General features: G+C 43.6%; 1 protein-coding gene across 1 annotated transcript; it reads right to left on the reverse strand.

Moving 5' to 3' along the window:
- Positions 1 to 21,592: 21,592 nt before the first annotated feature.
- LOC116516328 (interleukin-36 alpha-like) lies at positions 21,593 to 24,494 on the reverse strand. Its single transcript, XM_032228757.1, has 3 exons — positions 24,400 to 24,494; positions 23,706 to 23,838; positions 21,593 to 21,808 (listed from the first exon to the last, which is right to left on the reverse strand). The coding sequence occupies exons 1-3, from the start codon at positions 24,492 to 24,494 to the stop codon at positions 21,593 to 21,595; spliced, it is 444 nt and encodes a 147-aa protein (XP_032084648.1).
- Positions 24,495 to 25,582: the final 1,088 nt, after the last annotated feature.

The following is a 25,582-nucleotide window of genomic DNA, read 5'->3' on the forward strand; positions in this document are numbered from 1 at the left end:
TAATCTTATCCATCTATCCACTCATCCATTCATTGTCTTTCTCAGCCACAAAATAATCCTTGCTAGATTTCTTCTTATATTTATCCATCTAAACAATTCATTGGCCACGTTCACACAATTTTGCTAAACTATAATTTATTTTAAACATTTTGGGTTGACAGTTGCAAGAGCTGGGTCATATAACACACTAGGACTAGAATTTGTTGAGTAACAACAGTAGTTGGGTTCCTGCAATACAAATCACAGTGGCTGGACTCATACAATCTGTTTGCAAAAAATGGACAAGCCATATTGTGGCTTGGTGTTGTTTAGTTCATCTAATTTAGCCATACTGCTCTTTTTTCAACATGAAATTGAATCTGACGTTTGCTGGTTAAGCATATGCTCTATCCTGGATGGTGGGTTTTAATCTGAGTGTACCTACCTCCCCTTCATTTTCCTCAATTTTACTGTTGCTTGGATCTGACCTATATAATGTAGACCAGGGGTACTCAACCCCCAGTCTATGGACCAGCACTGATGCTTGGCATGCCAGAAACTGGGCTGTGCAAAAAGCGAAGCTCCATCCACAGGATGGAGGCAGCACACGAAACCATGCTCTCTCCAATCTGCAGAAAAACCACTCTCCATAGAACTGGTCCCTGGTGCCCAAAAGGTTGGGAGCCACTGATCTAGACCAAAAGTCCCCAACCCCTGGGCCACAGCCCACTACTGGTTCATGGCCTATTAAGAATCAGGCTGCGTTAACGATGGCCTGGCGTGTGCAACTCGTACAAGTTGAGCTGTGTGCACCAGGCCACTGTTCATGCAAGTCAAGCTACACTTGTGCTGGCCCACTCTTCACACAGCCCAGTTCCCCTCTCCCCGCACCCCCAGCCAGGATGCCAAGTTGCAAATGTTGGGGGACCACTGATCTGGACAGAAGCAACAAAATAAGTGGAGATAATTTGCTTGAATATAGCAAGTGGGCAATGATGCCCAGTGGCAGACAAATAGGATGGCCAGAAAGCTTCAAAATTGGCCATGGACCTTCCATAAATCATGGACTTCACGGGTGTCCAATGACATCTCCATCTGCCCCTTGTTTTGCTTCCTTGCATGGGAGGTTACATGCTACTAAAGGCAAATAATTCACCATAGTGGCTGTCAAAGAAGCCACTCAGCTTTCCATGACTTTGTTCCAGTCCTCTGAAGCATTGGGGAGGGGGCAAACTCATGAGCCATATGGCCCCCTCCCCATTTAATGTGACAATGACTGCTACCTTTGCACAAATATGTGTTTGATTTGTGACAGTATGTATTGCCAGCATGTCCCTTGCTTGCCTTGTCTCACTGTATGTGGGAGAAGTTTCTCATTTGGGCTATACACAGTACTGTTCTTGCCATCACAGTGTCTTTGCTTCAATATAGCTCTTGCTGGTTTTTCATGTATTAAAGTGTAATTTCAGGTGAGCAATGTAAATAGACTCTATGTTTTTATGTATAAATAAATTTGTAAAAATCCGAGCCAAGCTGTTGGAAAGGTCTTCTGTTCCATCCATTGAATTGGAATAGATCCTATGCTTATATGCCAAGATAATCTCCTAATTACCTTATCTTCCACATGACAGCATGAAGGACAAGGAAGCCATGAAGAAAGAGGAACTAACACATTAAGTGTGATTTCCCATGGGAAAGGGAAACCTAGCAAGACCTTATGGCTTTGGCAAGGGAAAGTACAGTATGAGTCTAGCAAGCTCTTAGAATAAGACTGAAAGTGACAAGAGCTTTGGATACCTCCTTGTCCTCCCCCTACCCTTCCTACCCCCCCTCCTCCTTCTCCTTCCCCTTCCTCTCCCTACTTTAGTTGCTCAGATTCCTGATTTATGGCAGATGCTGCCTTATGCCTACACATATAGGCTCCTCCATCTAATTACTCAGCACAAAAAGGAACTTCACACTAAATAAAACAAGAAGGAGCCCATCTGCTATCTGTGAAACCCTTATGGGGCAAATGAGCAAACTCTGTTTCAAGAATGTTGGGAAACCTTTGCCCACAGATTACTTGCTACCATGTTGGGTTATTACTACTGCCTCAACAATATGATGGGTTGTTGTAATATAGTTGCAGAGCCACGCTGAGCCACACAGGAGAAAACAAACTCCTAAAACTCCATAACATCCTGATAGTTCATAACATAACATCCTGAGATGTGCCCTACCAATGACGTCCAGGATTTGACCACATATAGACAGAACTTCCCTGAGCAGTAGATTAGAAATTGTAGTTTTACAGGCTGTTTTTAACTACATGCTATTGCTCCTCCGGCCTTTGTCCTATCTCAATAAAAGGGGCCACCAGACCCCCAATCTGGGTCGTCGCTCCATCCCGAGAAAGATCGTGTCCTGTCTTTTCTCCACATTGGCCTCATGGACGAACCACGGGAACATCACAATGGGTGGTGGTGGTAATTTCTCTTCTTGAATTTTTGTTTTTTCAAACCAGATTGAAGAATCCTTGGAGAACGAAGGGAACAGCAGGATTTGACCCCCTAGCCAGTTTACAGGGAAATAAACCCTGGATTAACCAGAATAATTTCATTATTTAAACAAACAAGCAAATGAAGAAAAACAAAAAAACAGGATCTCATTCAGGGATCCATTCAATATCTAAATGGAGGTGTGATTGAGTTCAATTTCATCCTATGCTCTTCAGTGCGTTGGACTTCAATTCTCACTATTTCTAGCCAGCATGGCTAAGGAAAAAAAAGCATTAGGTTTCTTTTTATTGATGGCTGAAGACCTATGGTAATTTCTTAAGCTACATTTAATACACCTGAGTATCAGCCATTGAGTGTCACTAAGTGATTCTAGTCAAGCAAGAGCTGAAGAAGCTTCTTGGATGAGAAGCGGGAAATCCTCCAGGAAAAACGAAGTCCAGTTGCCTCTTGAAAAAGCACTTTAGGGGCAACCAAGCCTGGGTGACTGAGAATCTCCAGAGGCATTTAGGACAAGCGAGACAGTCTTGCTCTTTCACTAAAGCAGGAGCATTGCTTGCATTTCCTTCTCCCATTTGGTGGTTAGCAGGTTTGTTTTTCAGTTTTTGACATTCATTTACTTGCACATGTGGTGGGAATGTGAGCACCTCTGATGCAAGTGGAAGTGGGTCCCAGCTGTCAGGTAGTGGCCCATAGTTTGTAGACCAGTGTTCTCAACCTTGGCAACTTGAAGATGTCCGGACTTCAACTCCCAGAATTCCCCAGCCAGCTGGCTGGGGAATTCTGGGAGTTGAAGTCCGGACATCTTCAAGTTGCCAAGGTTGAGAAACACTGTTGTAGACCATTGGCCTAGGAGATGATATAGAAGTGGAGAGGGAAGACAGGGATATACAGATTCCTGAGAAGCAGCAGATCCCTTTTCGTCCACTGGCATCATTTCAGCAGGGAATAAATGATCACAATGCAATCCAAAAGGTTCAGAGGTTTTCAAAGCTACCAGAAGCAGTTTCTTTCAGGTTTCAAGACTGATTGGGGACACTTTCACATAACCAAGAGGGATATGAGCTTTTCTGTTTGGTGCTAATTCTGTCGTCCATTCCTTCCCTTTTTCGTAACTCTTTAAATGTGTGCAAGTAGTCGTTGACTTACGATCATAATCTTAGCAAATTTCTGTTGCTAAGCGAAACATTTGTTAAGTGAATTTTGCCCCCCATTTTACATCCTGTTAGGTAAGCTCCTCATTGGGAGATCGAGTACGTTCAGCGAAGCATGAGAGTTGTGTTGGAGAACACAAACCAGCATACAGAGACACTGCAGTTTAAATAGGCTTTTACTTTCGTGGAAATAGAGGTATCAGTCCATCAAACAGTCCAAATCATACACGGATAAGACAGTCAGTCATCAATGTCTTTCAGTTAAGGGATAATCCAAATAACATAGTCCAGTATCATATAATCAATTCAGTACACAAAGTTTGCTAGCAGTTGCAAAGCTTACAATAGCTCACGGCACTTTCTAACAGCCAGTTTCCAAAACACTCAGATTAGATCAGCCCAGCATCTAACGAAACAGAGAACTAACAGTCGTTCTGGCTCCCTCTTATGGCCGATTGGGGAAAAACAGCAACCAATCACATTTTACAGTATGTTTTAAAGAAAGAGGTACAACATTGTTACATGATTTATATATTGCCAACCCAACCGTTAGAATTATATTCCTAACACATCCTTTGTTACGAACAGTTGTGAAGTGAATCAGTCATTAAGTTAGTAACACGGTTGTTAAGTGACTCTGGCTTCCCCATTGACTTTCCTTGTCAGAAGGTCACAAAAGGGGATCACCCAGCCCTGGGACACTATAACCATCATAAACACAGTTGTCAAGTGTCTGGATTTTGGTCATGTAACTGTGGGGAATGCCACAATGGCTGTAAGGGTGAAAAACAGTCACAAGTCTCTGTTTTCAGTGCCGTTGTAACTTTGAATGGTCACTAAGTGAATGGTTGTAAGTGGAGGACTACCTGTAGTGTAATGTAGTCAACCTAAGGGTGAAATTGACTAATAATTCCCCACTCAAAAGGCTAGCTTTTACTGCCTTTATGCTTTCATGGCTTGCCACTTTCAGAGAAAGAAAGCACCTTGAACTGGGAGTTCTGTAACCATGGAAACAAGGCATGGTGGGTTTCAATTTTTTTTACAACCTATTTTGTGGGTGTGGTCTGTTTTGTGGGCGTGGCTTGGCAGTCATGTGACCGGGCAGATATGGCCAACTTAACATCACTCATACACACTCAGTCACATGACCACCACCCCCAAGCCATGTAGCAATTTTTTGGGGACTCCTATGAAGAGGGGGGGAGAGGGGAAAACCTCCCAAAAATAGACAACTGGAGGATTAAGGGCCGAAATTAGGGAGATCAGAGAAGGCAGGACAGAGGGGAATCCAGTAGAATGCTATCACACTCTGGAGAAAGAACTTTGGGAGATCGGAGGAGGCATGACAGAGAGGAATCCAGGAGAAAACTCCTGAGCTTGCCACTGCTGTCTAGTGGGTTGTGCCGCTGGACCTCTCCATGCTTCTCCATTCACCACCTCCACTCCCACGTATGAGACTTGACACCAAATTGGGCTAGGATAGTGCGGACGGGCGGGGGAGCGAGCGATGGAGCAGCTTCCGGACAGGCGGGGTGAGCGAGGAGCGACAGGGCCGGGGCAGGCGTTCCGGAAGTTACTTCCAGGTCCACCGATCGAACCTCCTCTTACCGGATCGGTAAATTTCACCATCCGGTTCTCCTGAACCAGCAGAAACCCACTACTGAAACAAAGACTACATCAAACATTGTTGTTCACTTGGAATCTCCTGGTCTTCCTAGTTGATAATCAGGGGGCAAAATCAGGACTGCCCTTGTACACAGTGCAAAATAATTTAATTTAATTTAATTTATTAAATTTATAGGATGCCCAATCCCGGAGGACTTAAATACTTTAAGTTTGATGCTAGTTTTTTCAAATGTTATTTTGAAAGTTCATTTTCCAACTATGATTAAAGTTTTTGCTGATATTGGAATGATGAGAGGTAGCATGGTATGAATTAGCTTCAGGCGTTAATTTCTTACCCTTTGCTCTGCTTCTCTCTTTCTGCTGGATTGTGGACTGTAAAAAGATTAGAAACGTGTCCTTCTTTAATTAACAGCCCACAACCCCAAAAGAATCACAGAACAAAGCAATGTTTGGGGAAAGCTTTTTTTTTTTAAAGTAGCTTCAAATGATGCCATCCATGTCTGTCTGGCTTTTTCTGATGAATCCACTAAATCAGCCTTCAGCTCAATTCCAAATGAATGTAACATGCATGGTGGGTTACAGATTGGGAAAGGGGAACTTTTATTGCACTTTATTTGCATGGTCTTTGCTTGTATGGACAAGCAACACTGGAACTGAATGGGCCACTTCGATCCATTTTTCTTGAACCAGTGGTGGGTTTCAAAAATTTTTGAACCTACTCTGTGGGTGTGGCCTCCTTTGTGGGAGTGGCTTGCCGGCCATGTGACCTGGTGGGAGTGGCTTGCCGCCATGTGTTTTCTCTTGCTCTCTCTCTCTCCTTCCTTTTGTCTCTCTGTCCCTTTTTCCTTTTTTTCTTTCATCTCTCTCACTTTTTCTTTCTTTTTTTTTTTTATTTTTATTTCTTCCTTTCTTCTCTTTCTCTTTCTCTCTCTGTGTGAGTCTGTGTGTGTGTTGTGGTGTGTGTGTGTGTGTGTGTGTGTGTCAGTGGTGGGTTTCAAAAAAATTTGGAACCTCTTCTGTAGGTGTGGCCTGCTTTCCGGTCTACTGGTGGAACCTCTTCTAACCGGTTCGGTAGATTTGATGAACCGGTTCTACCGAACTGGTGCGAACTGGCAGGAACCCACCTCTGTCTTGAACCAATCCAACTGGAAAGGTTCTTTTGCCGGGGAAAATGTTGTGAGAGACACAGAACTTTGTCCAGCTGGAAAAGAGTCTTCTTCACTGCCCCAGTGGACCATGAGGTGTCATTTTGAAATACAAGAAACACAGTGGTATTGTAGGACCACCTGAACTACCATCCCTAATCCCTAGAAAGCCCCAAGGCTTCTTTAAAAGCTAACACAAAGGGGAGTCCTCTTGATCGGAGGATAAGGGGATGTAACTCTCCTCTTCTACAAATTCCACTTTGACATGCAAATCCTCCACAGCACACCTCCTCCCTCGGCACGCTTCCTCCAACAGTGTTCCCTGCCTTGCATCTGCCAGCTTGGCCCCATCAGCCCCCTTGGGGAAAGTGTGGGGCAAGAATAAATGTTTGTTCTGCTCTATCCCTTTAATGAAGAGCCAGCTGCTCTTCGTCTCTCCAAGGGACTGACATCAGATGGCGACAGGACAGGCCCTGTGGACAGTCCTCATTAGAGTTTAGAGTTTTTGAGTTTTATTAGTATTTGTAGGCCGCCCTTTTCCCTGAGGGGACTCAGGGCGGCTCACACAAAATCGGGGAAGGGGAATACAGACATTAAGATAGAAACATATAATAAAATAGGCAACATACATTCATCATTCGGGAGGGGTAACTATCCTTATCCCCAGGCCTGACGGGCGAGCCAGTTCTTCAAGGCTATGCGGAAGGCTTGTACGGTGGAGAGGGTACGAATCTCCACGGGGAGCTCGTTCCAAAGGGTCGGGGCTACTGCTGAGAAGGCCCTCCTCCTTGTAGTTGCCAGCCGACACTGGCTGGCCGTTGGGATACGGAGGAGGCCTAGTCTATGGGATCTTATTGGTCGCAGGGATGTAATTGGCAGAAGGCGGTCTCTCAAGTATCCAGATCCACTGCCATGTAGGGCTTTATGGGTGATTAATAGCACCTTGAAGCGCATCCGGAGATTGACAGGCAGCCAGCGCAGCTCGCGGAGGATAGGTGTTATGCGGGTGAATCGAGGTGCACCCCAATCACTCGCGCGGCTGCGTTCTGCACTAGCTGAAGTCGCCGATGCTCTTCAAGGGCAGCCCCATGTAGAGCACATTGCAGTATTCCAGCCTAGAGATCACAAGGGCCCGAGTGACTGTTGTGAGAGCCTCCCGATTCAGGTAGGGTCGCAACTGGCGCACCAGGCGAACCTGGGCAAATCCCCCCTGGTCACAGCCGTTAGGTGGTGGTCAAATGACAGCTGTGGATCCAGGAGGACTCCCAAGTTGCGAACCCTCTCTGAGGGGTGTAAAATTTGACCCCCCAGCCTGAGTGGTGGAATATTAGTCAAATCTTTGGGAGGAAAACACAACAGCCACTCGGTCTTTTCTGGGTTGAGCACAAGCTTGTTAACCCTCATCCAGTCCATAACGGCCTCAAGGCCCCGGCTCATCACGTCTACCGCTTCATTGAGTTGGCACGGGGCGGACAGATACAGTTGAGTATCGTCCGCATATTGATGGTATCTAATCCCGTGCCTGCGGATGATCTCTCCCAGCGGTTTCATGTAGATGTTGAATAGTAGGGGGGATAAGACCAAACCCTGAGGCACCCCATAATTTAGGGGCCTAGGGGACGATCTCTGCCCCCCCACTAACACCGACTGCGACCTGTCCGAGAGGTAGGAGGAGAACCACCGTAGCACGGTGCCTCCCACTCCCACCTCCCGCAGTCGTCGCAGAAGGATACCATGGTCGATGGTATCGAAAGCCGCTGAGAGGTCAAGGAGGACCAGGATGGAGGAATGTCCTTCATCTCTGGCTCTCCAGAGATCATCAATCAATGCGACCAAAGCGGTTTCTGTGCTGTAACCGGGTCTGAAGCCTGACTGGAAGGGGTCTAGGTAGTTTGCTTCCTCCAAGGACCGTTGGAGCTGGAAGGCCACCACCTTCTCAACAACCTTCCCCAAGAAGGGAAGGTTGGAGACTGGGCGATAGCTATTAAGAACAGCTGGATCCAAGGATGGTTTCTTCAGGAGGGGTCTCACCACCGCCGCTTTCAGTGCGGCGGGGAAGTTCCCTCCCGAAGGGAGGCGGTTACAACCGCCTGGATCCAGCCTCGTGTCACCTCACTGCAGTTCGTAACCAGCCATGAGGGACACGGATCCAGAACACAGGTGGAGGTACTTACAGCTCTCATGGCCTTGTCCCATCCCCGGGGGTAACGTCCTGAAACTCAACCCAGAGCTGTTCTACTTGGTCCCCCTGTGCCTCGGCTGGAACTGCGGGGTGGAGTCCAAGTCCGACAGAAACCGAGCAATTTTGTCCGCTAAGAATTGGGCATACTCTTCAGCTCTGCCCTGCAAGGGTTCCCCCTCCTCCCTTTTGTTCAATAGGGAGCGGGTTATCCTAAACAGGGCGGCTGGACGGGACTCAGCGGATGCAACCAGGGTGGCTATGTGGGATCTTTTTGCTGCCCTAAGTGCCCTGGTGTATTCCCTGGTGCAGGTGTTTACCATTGCTCGGTTCGATTCGGACTTATCGGACCTCCAACGGTGCTCTAGGCATCTCCTCCGGCGCTTCATCTCCCGGAGTTCCTCGGTAAACCAAGGGGTCTCCGGATCCGCTGCCTCGGAGGAGCCGCAGTGGCGCAATCCGGTCGAGGGCCTCCGACGCTGCCGAGTGCCACGCAGCAGCCAGAGTCTCCACCGGACTGTGGGCGAGAGTGTCAGGAATAACCCCAAGCTCTGTCTGGAACCTTGACGGCTCCATAAGGCGCCTGGGGCGGAACCACCTGGTCGGTTCCTCCTCCCTACAGTGGGGGTTTGGCCTCCGGAAGTCGAGCCTCAGTAGGCAGTGGTCTGACCACGACAGGGGTATGATGTCGCTCCCCCTCAGACCAAGATCACAAATCCACTGCTCCGAGAGAAATACAAGGTCAAGCATGTGTCCCGCTGAATGGGTTGGGCCTCGAATTACTTGGGTCAAGCCCATGGCTGTCATGGAAGCCATGAACTCCTGCGCCCCATCAGAGTTTTCACCGAGCGACGGCAAATTAAAGTCCCCCAGGACCATCAACCTAGGGAACTCAATTGCCAGCTCGGCTACCGACTGGAGGAGCGAGGGGAGGGCTGCTGCAACGCTGTTGGGAGGCAGGTACGTTAGCAGCAGACCCACTTGACCCTTGAGGTCCAACTTTAACAGCAAAGACTCACACCCGACAATCCCGGAGCAGGGACCCTACGAGGAACTAACGACTCCCGGATGACAGCGGCCACACCCCCACCCCTTCCCTGGGCTCTCGGCTGGTGCAGCACCTGAAATCCTTCTGGGCACAGCTCTACAAGGGGACTCCTCCCTCTGGGCCCAGCCAGGTCTCAGTAATACATGCCAGGTCTGCCCTCTCGTCTAAAATTAAGTCCCGGACGAGAGGAGCTTTATGAACAACAGACCTGGCATTTAGCGACAACAGCCTGAGACCAGGGTCCTGACTACTTACGCCATCTGGTCTTGGAGTGGGACTCCTAGGGCCGGAAGGAGGGATCTCTGTAATGTAGCGAACCCTCCTTCCCCGGTAATGGCCTGCCCTAAAGTCCCCGCCGTATCTGCCCCTCCCTGTTACGACCGCAATACCCCGACCCTCTCCCGTGTCTCTGGTCCCCTCAACCACCCCCGTGGCCCCCGCAACTCCCGGCAGGTCCTCCGAATCACACATACTCAAACACTCCCCCAAACAGTCCCCACGTAAAAGTTAAAAAACACAAAATTTACAACAATATGAGCATAAAAGTGGGACATTCATTCATCTCATGCGTACCTCATACATAGCCCATGCAAAGAGAGAAGAAAAAATGAAAGAAAAGGAAGAAATTATAAATTGCGCAAAGTTAGTTAATTTAAGGTGCGAGTTCAGGCAGTAAAAAATTGGCTCTCAATGTTCAGAATTGAAATGGCTAAGGACCAGTTATAGTTCAGATAGTATCTGTGGGGAAGTGTCTTATAACCCCTCTCTTTTTCTATAACTTTGTTAGTCAGGAGGTCCTGTGGGGGTTCAAACACACACGCAGTGCAATCATCATCTGTCCACCTGCAGTACAAGTCCAGAGTCTTCCTTCTGGTGGAAAAACCATTCCAAGAAGTTCCCAGAGGCACACCATTAAAAATAAATGGGAGAAGATGGAACAGGCGCTGTAATTGCCTAGAGACCCCGTCGTTGTTCCCAAGATGGCGCTTGCTCCCTCGGTGTTAGATAGGCAAGGCAGTCCAAAAAGCACCGGAGACTCTGAAGCCAATGGGATCGTCCAGGTCTGCAAATTCCAGGGGTGGTCTCCCCAGTTCCGCAATCCCCCTGCAGACAAACGGGGGGCAGGGGTGGAGGAGGCGATGGGGACGCCCAAATACGATGCCACTGCCACCAAGTTGATGTTCCTCTCCTCGCCGCCGAACAGCTGATACAAATGAAGCAGCACGGAAACCGCCAGAATCGCCCAAACCTCCACAATCCGCAGCTGCAGCGTCCTGACGGCCCGGAGATGGTCCTGGGGGTGGATGCACAGTCGTGGGTCGCTCCCGTCGCAAGCCAGCATAACTAGAAGATGAAACAGGCGACGGAGCCCCCGAAGAACGCCGCCGCCATTTCCAAACCGAAATTCTCTTCCGCGCTGCCGAACGGCCCGACCAGCATGGGGACCGCTAAAGACGCTGGAGCCCTTGCGGTTCGGGGCTATCTCCAAAGAGGTAGTCCCTGCCGCCAACTGATCTTTTTGGGCTCCCTGGGTCTTAGGCTTCCCGGGTGAGCCGTTTATATTATATTTTAAAGATGTTACTCGCGGTTTTTCCAGCATTTCGTCGGGTAGATTTTAGAGCGGACGGAGCCCTGCAACCATCTTAATCCTCGCACATGCGCATTAATTGGTACTTTGGCAAAAATTAAGACTTAAGGTGGGGAAATGCACCAGGGCAGCAGCTGGGTGGGTTGTGGGTCCCATTTAATGTGTTACCTGTTGCCTTGCCCGCTTGATGTGACAGATTAGGCTGTTTGTTTAGCACCCAGCTAAGTGCCCTGTGCACAGTGTACATGGTCAATTGAGGGAATCAAAACATGACAGAACAGGCTCAGACTATTCTTCTGAATTTTAGACAGAGGAAAAAGAGAAAGCTTCCATTTACCCTAGAAGCTGTCATAACATACCTGACACTTATTGCTGGAAAAAGGATAAACACAGTTTATCATAAATCCATCAGCTGGATTAACAGCATCCATCTGGGGGAAAAGGCATCTTTACCACTTGGTTAAACCCCCTTGTCTTTCTGCCAGGAATAAATGGGGTCCTCTTGTTTTGCTTATTTTAATGACCTTTTCCTATAGAAAATTCCTTTGGATATCATCCACCTTGTATTGCTAGTCACAAAAATGTCATCTCACTTGGTTGAGGCTCTTGAAGAAATGTGTGTCGAGGCTCCAATTAACCAACTCAAACAAATCAGAACTCTGAGACTTGGCTCCTTCTCAAAGATCTTCTTTAATGAATACATCATATCTGCACAGCTTCAATGGAAAATCAAATCTAAATCTTTCCCGCGGTTTCAGTATAATTAAACTAGGAAATAACCCCGTCCCCAAGTGTCACAGGTCACATTTGCCAATTGGGTTAAGGCACCCCTTCCCCAACCTTATCTGTTACCAGTAGAGATGACCTTGGTTCTCATGAGAAAGCTCTTTGTTGTGCCTAGTAATGCATTCCAACCTCCTTCCCCCATTCCGCCTCTGTGTGGCAACTGAGGAACAGAAAGATGGCTGTGGCCAGGTTCAGTTCGAAGCTGACAATGTGGGCTTCAAACACTATCTATTATTAGGTGGGCAAGTGCTATAAATATAAAGATAAAGATTCTTAGCTGGAGGAAAGCAATGGATTTATACCAGACTTAATGAATTTAGGTAGTCCTCACTTAACAACCACAATTGGAAACAGCACTCTGATGCTAAACCCATGATCATTAAGTGAGACTTCATGGGACTGCAATGCGAAGTTTCCAAATAACGCCCTAATTAATTTACGAGCCTTGAGACAAAGTTCAAAAGAAATCCAATCACAATTTGTGGTTTTTACTGCTAGTTGTAAGATGGCCATGTGACCATGGGATGCTGCAACTATCATAAACCCAAGAACTGGACATAATTACTTTTTCGGTGCTGCCTTAACTTTGAACAATTGCTAAACAAGTAAAGTTGTTAAGCAAGGTCTATCTGTAGAGTTTATCTTACAGTTTCATCCTTTCCTTATGAAGTTCATCAGATGACTTGTCTATATTTTAGCTTCAAGTATTCTAAAGCCGAAAAAGCCAAAAAAATTCAGGTAGCTAAAAATGTTTTGTGCTTCATATACTGGCCACTCTTTATGTCCCTAGAGCAGTGGTCCCCAACCCCCGGTCCGCGGACCGGTGCCGGGCCGTGGAGTACCTGGCACCGGGCCGCGCAGCGGCCGGGGGCCATGATCGCTGCAGCGGCCGGGGGACATGATCGCTGCAGCGGCCGGGGGACATGATCGCTGCAGCGGCCGGGGGACATGATCGCTGCAGCGGCCGGGGGACATGATTGCTGCAGCGCAAAGGCTCCTGGGCCGTGCGCAAAAGCTCCTGGGCCGTGCGCAAAGGCTCCAGGGAAGAGAGCCCCGCGCAGGTACGCACGTGTGCCCAAAGCTGACGTGTACCTGCGTCCCTGCAGACGTCTCCCCAGTCTCCCTGCGGCTCTACAGAAAACGCCTCGCTCAGAAGACGTCTCCCCGGTGTTCCTGCGCCTTTAATCAAAACAATCTGATATATAAACAATCAATGTGTCGTCGCGAACAACGCCCCCCCACCCCTGCGCGCGCTCAGCGGGCCACGGTAAAATTATCAAAGGCTGACTGGTCCGCGGCGATAAAAAGGTTGGGGACCACTGCCCTAGAGAAGCCAAACTCATACTTGGAGAATTATTGGGTCAAAAATGGATTAAACTCAAGTCGTCCAGTTTTTTTCTATGAAATTATCCTTCTAGTAGGAGCTATTTCTCCTCTACTGCAGTGCCCATTCTACAAAATGGCCTTTTTTCTGAGATCTGGAGGGCCATGATCCTCATCCTCCAGATTGAGGAATGATGTTGAGTAGAGTAAATAAGGCAATCAAATGGTGCTAACTTCTGAAGGGTTGGGTCTTTGGTTAAATTGTCAGTTAGTAATACTTCCCTCTTTGACTTAAATAGTTACCCAATTAAACTCAACCTCCTATACCTAAACTTGACATTGCTTTTTGAATCTTCTCTCTGTCACAGGGGTGGGCAACTATGGTCTTTTATGACCCATGGACTTCTACTCTCAGAATCCCTGAGCCAGCAATTACTCACCCCTGCTCCATAGGAAAAGGTATGCATAGAACCCTGTTCCCATGGTAACCAAGTTCCTTTCATCTCCTTAGAATACCCAAGAACTCTTTGCTGCCCTGGAATTTTGCAGTCCACATTGGTAATCCTAAATTTGCAAATAGGGAGAGAATTGTTCAAAGTAAAAACCAAGTTCAGGTTCTTTCTAGGTTGTCTCCATAATATTTCACAAGTATTCATTTCACTAACTGCCGTGCCATCCAAAACGATGTTCAAGCATCTTTTTTTTTCCCACTTGAATCAAGCTGGCATGAAAATGTAACTTTACAACCCTTTGAGTTGGCGATGCTGAGCTCTAGAGTTAATCCTGGGTCAAATATACTTTAGTTAATCACTTTGTGCCAGAACAAATTGCTACTGACTTGCTTTAAATCTATTCATTGTAACATGTAGTAAAAGAGGACATTTAATAGGTCAATAGAATACTCACTCATGTTTAAATGATTGTCCACTAGGACTCCAAGATCCCTCTCACAGTTACTATTACTGAGTGATTTCAACAGAAAATGTTTTGTCTTCTTACTATATCCTCCCCCCCCTCCTTTCTGTTCATTTGTGTCTGATTATCAGAGACTGCCTGAACATATTCCTGCAGTTTTCTTGCAACATTTTCCAGAAATGGGGTAAGGGAAAGTGATTTGCCCAAGGTCACCCAGCTGGCTATGTACCTAAGGTGGGACTAGAACTCACTGTCTCCCAGTTTCTAGCTTAGCATCTTAATCACTACACCAAACTGACTCTCAGTTATATTATACTCTTGAATAGTTGAACAACACCTCCACTCTGTGGAATAAAAGAGAAATTTCTTCTCTATAGTTAAATCTTCAGTCTGTTGAATATCCAATATGGACCAAACCATATCTGACATGAAATGCAGTACATAAAGATCCATATTTTTGTTTCTGAACCACAAATTACAGACACTGTTTCTCCCTTCCCACTCCCAGTGAGTCAAATTCTTTACAATTGGTCAGCAACCTACATTAAACAACCTACATAAAACCTACAGTACAGAGCTACAAAACAGAACATAAGATCACCCCGAGTCAAATTAACGGCAAAAGCCACTCTATAAAACCACACAATTGCAATTTCTTCAACACACCATGGTTAAGCAAACTAGGCCTTAGTAAGCTTGGTAAGTGACTTATTTTTGCTACTATTAAATTCATTCATTTCAAACGAAGAAGATGCTCACTTCTTTTTTGCCATAAAGTTTTTATTTTATTTTATAACTAAATATTCCATTTTCAATTAAACACTGTGTTGTCTGGGTACAAATAGTTTTAGGAAATAGAAATCAAAATATTTACAACAATTATTCATTACATTAGTATTGATTCAATAATAATGAATGATGATGATGATGATGAATGATGATGATGATGTTTATTTATCCATTTTAACATACCTCCCTTATATCATTGATCCTTTCCCTATATTTCTCTGTTTTTAACATCTGGTTTTATCAGCTAACCATTGATTAAATAAATCCCAAGTCAAAAAGTATTTGGTTTCTTTCTTTTCCTTAATTGTGTTAGCCTGTCCATTTCTCAACAAAAGTCAGTCTTAACTAAGTGTTCCAACTTTATAGAATTGGAGTCCCTAAGTCTCTTATGCTAAGTTAAAAGCATTAAAATATCCCTTAATTGTGTTTTAAAGGCATTCCAGAGAGTTAAAGTATTAGCTGAACCCTAATTAATATCTGGATGATTCATTCATATATACTGTATATACATACATATAGATAGATAGATAAATAGATAGATGATAGATAGATAGATAGATAGATAGATAGAGATAGATAGAGAGAAAGAGAGAAAGAGAGAAGAGAGAGAGAGAGAGAGATTAGATTTGAGGTTCAGAATAACAGAATAAACAAGTTAGAAGGAACTTTGGAGACTCTTCCATTTGAGACAAATGGTTGTCCAATCTCTTCTTGAAAACCTCCAGTGATAAAGCACCCACAACTACTGATGGCAAATCATTCCACTAAATTGTTTTCACTGTCAGGAAATTTCTCTTTAGTTCTAGGTTGATTCTCTCCTTGATTAGTTTCCATCCATTGCTTCTTGTCTTGCCTACAGCGGCTTTGGAGAATAGGTTGATCCCCTCTTCTTTGGGGCGGCCCCTTAGATATTAGCAACACTATCATGTCACCTTCGTTTCATTAAACTAAACATTTCCAAAACGTATATCTCTTCTTCCCTCCATTGTGTCATAACTGACTAAGAGCCATTCATTTCCCAGAGTGGAATGTGGTTATACTTGCCTGGTCTTACATTGCTTCTGATGTTTCTAGCTTTTGTTAGATACCTCCCTTAGCTCTGGAAATGCCAGGAGTTTTTTATTCTCTCCTTCCTTATACTCCCATTTGAGAAACTCAGATAATCAGATAAGATATCCACTTATCTTTGTTGCTGCTGCTAAGCAACTCTCCTCAAACCAGAACTTCAACCTCAGCTACAGTCTTACGTCAGGAAGAAGAATTTTTTTTCCTGTCAAAGACAGTATAAAAGTGGAAGTGGAACTCTATCATTTCCACATCTTTGTTAACTACTCTTTGCACTCCTAAATTACCTCCATTCCTTTCAGTTACAGCAGCATTTCTCAACCTTGGTGACTTGAAGATGGGTGGACTTCAACTCCCAGAATCACCCAGCGAGCTATGCTGGCTGAGGATTTTGGGAGTTGAAATCCACCCATCTTCAAGTCACCAAGGTTGCCAGACTTTTTCCTTTTTAATGCATTTAATTTGCTGTTCCTTCTAAATATTTATTTAAACATGTGAAATGAATAAGGAACTACAGCATATTTTGAACATTGCCCCATCATTAATGGTCATTATCTTTCCATGAAAAAGGAGGCAGAAGCTCTCATGCAACCCCATTAGATTTAGTATAAAGAGGAATGTTCTGATTCTGCTGACCAAAGTGGCAGTTGGTTCATTGTGAACAGCATAGTGTACTTGAGTGGATCGCCATAAGAAGAAGCAAGAATCTTTACACCTCTGTGAATGTTAATAGGAATAAACGGACCGTCTGACTGTCACAAAATAAGTTAATTTTGTGGTGGAAAGTAGTCTGGATTCCCAGGAGGAGGGACTGAATTCCGGAAGGCAAAGAGAATGCAGAGCTTGGAAAATGTGGTCTCCATACTTTTGTTCCTCTATAATATTTCCCAAAGTATATCTATAGTTATGCAAACAGTTACTTTAGTCCGGCAAGATGCTGTCTATAGGTTAAGAACAATAAAGAAAACTACCAGAAGCAACCCTGTGTGTTGTTCTTGATTCTTGGCACAGACAGATTTTTTTTTTATTACATTTTTATGCGGCCCATCTTACTATCAAGCAAATCTAGGCAGCTTACAAATATTTTTCTCTCCTCTTTCTCAAAATTCTTTTGGGAATTAGTTTACTCCCAGTAAAAGATCTTAGTCCAATATGGGCACACTTTTGAGGGAACAAAAATTATTTAAACACCAAGGCCCATTCTATCCAAGGTTGAGAAACACTCTTTAGAGGGTCCCCCTTCTCTCTTTGGTGTGCTGTATTTATCATTTTATCCCTGCTTTTAAAACACATTGTTACTGCATTGCTTTCAGCTGTCACATGTCCTGGAATCCATACATCAAACAGCACAGGCCTGAGTGAAACAGCGGCTAGCAACTTCAATGGAATCAAGTGAACAACTAAATGAGGATCCTTCTTTCCAATAGGAAATTATTAGCAAGATAAAGAACCAAGCATGCTTGTGAAACATATTTTTATTAATAAGAAGTGCCAGTAGCTCCTGGTATAAAAAATGTGGGTCAAAAGAATGCAAAAAAAATTAATTCACTTGTTAACGCAAAAGTCTCACCCACAAGCTGGAAAATAGTATTGGTTGCAAAGTATATTTTGTGCATGCTAATTTTTACGATTTCCTAGATCAAAGGTGCAAAATGTGTTAGGCTACTTAAAAGACAAAGAAGAGTCAGAATATTATGAAATTTGGAACAATTGGTAAAAATCGCTGCAAAACAAGAATAAAATTAATTAAGCCGAAAAACAATATATGTATATATAGAAAGAACTGTGTATAAAGGTTTATAAACATAGAAGTGAATAATATTTACATGTACAGGTATGATGACATAATAACGTTGATATAATGACTGTAAGGTGTTGTAGAAAAATAATAATAAAGAAAAATAAAAAGAAATTGGACTGAAAATAGAACTTAAGTCACACTTCTTAATCATATTGCAATAAAAAAAAATTAAAAAATGTATGCATGCATAATGTTTGGCATCATTTCTAGACAGGGATTTTTCTGAGTAATTTACTATCAAACTTCTCTAATCCCTAATCTCAGTTCAGAGTCATCTGAACTGCAAGATGGGTGGCAAATAAATTTGATAAGTTAAATAAATATGTCTCATAAACCAGGAAAATACATTTCACCTTCTGTCTTGACTAAATCATTAAGGATGTATTCATGGTTTGGAAGTACCTCTAATTTTGAGATATAATAATCACGGCACTTCTGATATATAAAGACAAGGTTTTATGGTCCTTTTTCCTAGCTGTCTATCTCTCAATCCTGTCTATTAGTCAATCCCAAAAAGGAAAGCCTCTGGTTCCCATTTTATTTTATTTTACTTACTAATTTTGGATTAGTGTAGGTATTTGCAGCTAAAATTTTCTTGCCTTTTACCACCAATTTTATTTTAATTTTATAAAAATAAATTTCAACACATTTTCCTATTGTTCCATTTATATATTGTAACCAAACTAAAAGCATAATATGATAAAAATTCATTTAAAAAATTACAAATTATTCCTTCTTAAATCTTAGTCTGTTGCTTTCACATTCAGAAACAGAAGATTACAAGAAGTGTGTGTGTGTGTGTTTGTGTTTTGTTTGTTTGTTTGTTTATGTGTGTAAGGCAGTTGATGTCACTGGAGCAGAGGGACAGGGAGGGTGGAATGGATAGTTGGGGAAATATAGTTAAAACAAAATATTTTCTTTTGGGAACCAAGGACATCCTGCACTGATGTCACCTAGCAACTGGACTGTATCCTGATTGGGCCATAGGACTGGTTGTTTTGGGAAAGTGAAAAACTGGATGATACTATCACAGGTTTGTTTATTTTTTCAACACTGAAGAGTTGGCAAGTTGTCATTCACCATTACAAAGTTGAAGCTTATGCAATGGGTGCCTTGACGATCTTTATTTGATATTAAGAAAAACTCACTCTGAAAAACGCAGGAGGTGGACATGCTTTTCGGTGCCATGGGCAAAAATAGTAGGAAGTGTGCATAAAACCTGAATTAAGTACTGTGTCTTTTCATAAAGACATGGCACTTATCATTATTGTAACATTAACTCAAATAAAATAGAGATAATATGATTAGTCTTTGTGGGAGTTATTTCTCCTACAGATCAAAGGTGCAGAAATTTTGATAACAAGGAATAGAAGTAGAGCCTTCGCAAGAGACTTAACACCTTGCTTCTACATCAAAAAGAATATGGAAATTGGCAAGAGTATGGTGACCTACATTTTCTCATTATAGGTCTGTGAGATGTATAAGTGTCTCATCTGAAACTAGGGTGCTTCCCGGAATTCTTATGTAACATTCATTCATAATAAATACTCAACACCGAATCTCTTTGATTCTTATTCCTTGGATTAACTGTTTACAATTCCGATTATGAGGAAGGAAGTATGGCACTTTCCAGCTATCTGTTTCCTAATTTCTCCATTGTATTGCAATTTGCAAAACCCTTTTGGAGGTTGCCTGGATTTGCACTGAAGTTGTTGTGCCACACCCCTCAAGGGCCTGAGATGGTGCTCTTCTGCTTCCATGGTTTGAATGAAGTCTGTGTTTAAAATAACAGCAACAGAGGAGCTTCTGATATGTGCAATGTGTAAAATATATTTCCTTGTATCAAACATAGGGGATACCGTAGTGATTTTTATTCATCTATTTTAGGAAGGCTTGGGGAGTTTGTCTCTTTTCCACTGTCATCTTCTCCTTTGACACTGATCCTTTCTCTCCCCACCGCACCCCCCGCCCCATTGTTCTGATGCTATAATAATCAAAGGACTAGGACAGTGTTTTTCAACCACTGTGCCGCGGCACACTAGTGTGCCATGACATAGTGTAAGGTGTGCCGTGGGGAAAACACCCGCCTATATTGAATATAGGCACAGGGTTAAATTTTTTTAACATTTTCTAATGGTGGTGTGCCTCGTGATTTTTTTCATGAAAAAAGTGTGCCTTTGCACAAAAAAGGTTGAAAAACACTGGACTAGGAAATCCTCTGTGAATCCAGGGAATGTCTACAGCAGGGGAAATGAATAGCTCAGCTTTTATAAAGTAGCCATGTCTCTACCTTGCAATTGATCATAGATAGATAGATAGATAGATAGATAGATAGATAGATAGATAGATAGATAGATAGATAGACAGACAGACAGACAGACAGACAGACAGACAGACAGAGGGAGGATGGGATGGATGGGGATGGATATGGATGGGTGGATGATAGCTAGATAGAGTTGGTAGGTAGGTAGGTAGGTAGGTAGGTAGTAGAGATAGATAGATAGATAGATAGATAGATGATAGATAGATAGATAGATAGATAGATAGATAGATAGATAGATAGATAGATAGATAAATAGGGGAGAGAGAGAAAGGAGAGGAGAGACTTAGTTCATAGCTGCAACAGATTTACAGTACACTGTCCCTCCTCTGGAAATTGTCACTCAAGCTAAAATAATGGAAAAGGAAGGAGGATTTGTACATGCAGGTTTTTATATAACAATGAAGGCTTTCCACAGATATACTTATAGAGATATAGATATAAAGAAGATGAATATGGTAGGGTAGGATAAGATAGGATGGCACAGGATGAGCAAGATGAAAAAGATGAGATGAGACAAGGGGAAGAAATCTTTACAGGACTCTGGTTAACCAAGGAAACAATAGGGAGCATGCTTTACCCATCTTGGACAGAAACGGAAAGGGATACGTCATCAGAAAGGGTCATTGATTTAACAGGCCATAAGTGGATCAACTGAAAAATTGCTGTAGCAAAAAATAGCAGCTTCCACCCAGCAGAGACCGAAGCAGCCTGGCAGCCCAGGATGAAATGGCTGCACAGGACAGGAACCCTCCAATATAGAGAGAGAGTGTGTGGACCTTGCTATCAATCAGAGATTGTGGCTGCTGCCAGGCAAGAGAACATCTGCCCATAAAGACCAAGACAGTTCAGGCCAGAAAGCATCTGCTTTGAATTTGAGCTGGGAAACACTGGCATGGGAGGCATTTGCAACGGGCTGGGCATGGGAGGAAAAAGATGCCATTCATTCTGCACTCAGGAAACTATCACCCTCTCTGTCATAGGTCAAAGTGAAAGTGTAGATATGCCCTCTATTTCATCACACTATAATGGAAGAATAACTAGAAGGTCATTTGATAATATGATGATGAAAGTGATAGTGATGACGATGGAGACTTTTTCGTCAGGAGTGCATCAAGCCAAAAGTTAATGGGAGTCCTACCAAATAACCTTTTCAGGATTTGACAAGAGTTCTATAGAAATAAAGACCATGCAACCAAGTCCATTTTATCCATAAGATGTATTCAACCTTCCCCCAAATATGAGACAATTCTTCCAAAGTTTTTTGAAGGCTACTATCTAAATCTACTCATTGGCCTAATCATACATTCTGGCTCCATTCCAATTTGTATGCACATGGTCTGTTAGACACATCGATGCAGAACAGTGTTTCTGACTCATGATTTTCTTTTAAAGTAAAACAGGATGTTCTGAGTTCCTCCTTTTTGACTCAAACCAATAGGCTTTTTGGCTTCTGAAGAAGTGCTGATGAACCAACCTGGGAACTCTGCAGATTCAAAAGTGCATTTATCACCGTTGCCTTCCTCCTTACTATAAAAAGTGAAAGCTTTGGCATTTTTGGGATCTCCATAAAGTTCCTTAATATCTTTCTCCTAGGAAAAAAAGAAAGAAGAAGTTATGTAAGAACCGGTCAACCTGGTTGCAGGTTGCATAAAGGATCATTAGCAGCCCCGAGAAGATTTTTACAGTCTATCGACATGAAATTCATGTTTTCCGTTTTTACTTCTAAATCAACACAAGTCAACCATTAAACTTTATTGAATGTCTAAGTGTCCAGAAAGAGATTCTATCCATGAGGGGTCCTTGGTGCTCTGTGCGCTTGCTTGCTTTCTTGCAGATGTTTCATTGCCCAAACTAGGTCACTTCATCATTTTTTCATTTTTTTTCATTTTCCCTTTATTTGTATGCCGCCCTTTTCCCTGGGGGGACACAGGGCGGCTCACAGTTAAAAAAAAAATGGGGGGGGAAGGACAAATAATTTCTAACATAAAGACAATACATCATAATTAAAAACACAACAGTCACACAATTCGAGTGGGGTTAGAATCTTAACCCCAGGCCAGCCGGGCAGCCAGATCTTTAGGGCGGCGCGGAAGGACTGGAGGGTGGTGAGGGTCTGAATCTCCATGGGGAGTTCGTTCCAGAGGGCCGGAGCAGCCACCGAGAAGGCTCTCCTCCAGGTAGTTGCCAGTCTACACTGGCTGGATGATGGAATTCGGAGGAGGCCTAATCTATGTGATCGTATCAGTCTAGTGGAGGTAATTGGCAGTAGGCGGTCTCTCAAGTACCCAGGCCCACTACCATGAAGGGCTTTGTAGGTGATAAGTAGCACCTTGAATCGCACCCGGAGATCAACAGGCAGCCAGTGCAACTCGCGGAGGATGGGTGTTACGTGGGTGAAACGAGGTGCATCCACGATCGCTCGCGCGGCCGCATTCTGGACCAGCTGAAGTCGCCGAATGCTCTTCAAGGGCAGCCCCATGTAGAGCACATTGCAGTATTCCAGCCTAGAGGTCACAAGGGCACGAGTGACTGTTGTGAGGGCCTCCCAGTTCAGGTAGGGACGCAACTGGTGCACCAGGCGAACCTGGGCAAATGCCCCCCTGGTCACAGCTGACAAATGATGTTCGAAAGTCAGCTGTGGGTCCAGGAGGACTCCCAAGTTGCGAACCCTGTCTGAGGGGCGTACAATTTGACCCCCCAGCCTGAGAGATGGAACACTTGGCCAATTCGCGGGAGGGAAACACAGCAGCCACTCGGTCTTTTCTGGATTGAGCACAAGCTTGTTAACCCCCATCCAGTCTTTAACAGCCTCAAGACCCTGGCTCATCACATCCATCGCTTCGTTGAGTTGGCATGGGGCGGACAGATACAACTATGTATCGTCCGCATACTGGTGGTATTTTATCCCGTGCCGTCGGATGATCTCACCCAGCAGTTTCATGTAGATTTTGAAAAGAAGGGGGGACAGGACCGAGCCCTGCGGCACCCCATACGTTAGGGGCCTAGGGGTCGATCTCTGCCCCCCCGACTAACACCTGTCCGAGAGGTAAGAGGAGAACCACTGTAAAACAGCGCCTCCAGTGCTAATCTAGGGTAATGAAATGTCTACTAGAAAACAAACAAGCTCAGAGAACACCAAGGACCCCACAAAGTTACATTCTCAAAAATGTAATTCCCATACCTTTCTCAAAAATGAGAAGCCCTTTCACCAATCTTGTCAAAAGAAACCACATATCAAGAAATATATAAAATATAATCAATCAGTAAATGTTCTACAACAAGTGAGCCAATGGAAGGGGATCATTACCAGGTAAATTATAGCCTCATCCTAGGTTTGTTATTGCACTCCATCAATTAAAGCTTCTAGAAGTCTTCCTAATATACAATGATAGTTCAGAATATATCGCTGAGAATAAAGGGACAAATAAAAAAGGACCATTTCCCTAGAGAAAGAAAAATATGTTGTAATGCAAATCAATCACTCACTTTCAACTCTATCTGATATTGGCCAGTCCCAGACTTCACACAAGACAGGCAGCTCTTCTTCTTTTCAGGGGCCATAAATATGGGTTTTGTGCTGAATCTAGAGAAATATTTGGAAGCACGGCAATTAACTGCTCTGGAGAAGAATAAAAAACAAGAAACAAGAACAAAGAGTTAAGAATGAAAAGAGGGTTTTTTCTTTTGAAGGAGATGTTTGGGATGAGAAATCACAGGTATCTGATTAAGGACATGATTTACAAAAACAAAAGGCTCCTGGGGGGGGAATTTAAGAGGATAATTGTTTATTATTATTATTTATTTTCTTTTCTATGTGGCCAATTGCCTAGTCCTAGACCATAACAGTAAGTCCTGGTATATGGTGGTACGCTGGTTAGAATGCTGACTCACTGCTCAGTCCAGGATTTCAATACTGACTGGCTCAAGGTTGACTTAACTTTCCATCCTTCCCCTGTTGGTAAAATGAGAATCCAAATTGTTGGGGGCAATATCCTGATTATGTAAACTGCTTAGAAAAGGGTGTAAAGCACTGTAAAGTGGTATATACTGTATTTTTCAGAGTATAAGACACATCTTTTCCCCCCTAAAAGAGGGTGAAAATTGGGTGCGTCTTATACACTGAATGTAACCTCACCCAACCGTCAGCCCCCACCTTGGCCTCTGCCTCCCAGAAATGTACCTCCTTGCAGCAAAGGAAAAATGGGGCTTGCTGGGGTGGCAATAGGCTATGGCAATCACAGCAACCTGAAACAGCATGATGATCGGGAGGCCCATGCTGAAATTGAAAGTGAAATTTGCTGGGAGGCAGTTTTTTTCATGTGCTAATCAGGCTGTTTGCTGCAAATGTCTACAGAATGTTCAAATTATTAGACTTATTTTTTAAAGACTGCTTTATTATTGTTCTAGTCAACAAAATGAAGAAGCGTTCTAAAATAATGATTGATCTAAAGAGGCCCAGGTGCTGCTTTATCCTCTTTAAATAGCAGAGAATAATATATACTTCCAGAAAGCACATCATTTTAACAGCTTCTGTACAAGTATAGTCAGAAATGTGTCCTGTTGTCTAATTAGACCCTGACTTAGTCATGTTTGGAGTAGATCTATTTAAATAATTAGTGAGGAGTTAGTGTGACTATATTTAAGAAAACTTTCTGGCATTAATATACTGCCATAATGTACATTTCTCCAATTTTTTCTATTTCTATGGGTCAGTACACATGTACAAAAATATACCACAACTATGTATATTGTCTGTACTGTTTGCTGCTTGTTGCAAGGAGGCAAATTTCTGGGAAGCAGAGGCAGATTTTTCCCCTTATTTTCTCCCAAAAAGCTAGGTGTGTCTTATACTTCAGAGGGTCTATACTCTGAAAATATGGTAAGTCTAAGTGCCATTGCTATTGCTACATCCGTCATCAGCTTTTCAACCATTCAAGGCTTCCCATCAATAATTTTGACCAAGAGAAGAGCTGCAATTTTCAAGCACAAAACAAGAAGCTTAATTTGTACCTGGTGAATTAGAAGTTTTCACATCTGCCACTAATGTGTTCTCCACCAAAAATAAGTATTTCTGATTAGAGATCCCAAAATTTATACAATCGGGGATTGCTTTCGCTGACGGGTACCCGTACTGGATTTGAGGAAACAATAGAGATATGCATCAAACACATATTATATACGCAGATAAAAGGAACATTCTAAAGAAGGAACAATCCAAGAATGTTAGAAAGATACATGAAAAATGAATTACAAATGATTTGCTCTTTTTGCAAATGATTTGCACAAGTATACTAACAAGTGTCTATCAAAAGCTGTTTGGTCTTGGTGGATATCACACCAAGAGGCACAGGAGAATCATTGGA

This window comes from Thamnophis elegans, chromosome 13, assembly GCF_009769535.1.
Source record: "Thamnophis elegans isolate rThaEle1 chromosome 13, rThaEle1.pri, whole genome shotgun sequence".
NCBI lineage: Eukaryota > Metazoa > Chordata > Lepidosauria > Squamata > Colubridae > Thamnophis > Thamnophis elegans.

Coding starts and splice junctions, on each gene's coding strand:
- LOC116516328 (XM_032228757.1), bottom strand. CDS start 24,494: ATGGGCCTCCCGATCATCATGCTGTTTCAGGTTGCTGTGATTGCCATA. Junction 23,839..24,399: donor TTTTCCTTTGCTGCAAGGAG/GTACATTTCTGG, acceptor ATTCTTCTCCAG/AGCAGTTAATTGCCGTGCTT. Junction 21,809..23,705: donor AATATCAGATAGAGTTGAAA/GTGAGTGATTGA, acceptor TTTTTTTCCTAG/GAGAAAGATATTAAGGAACT.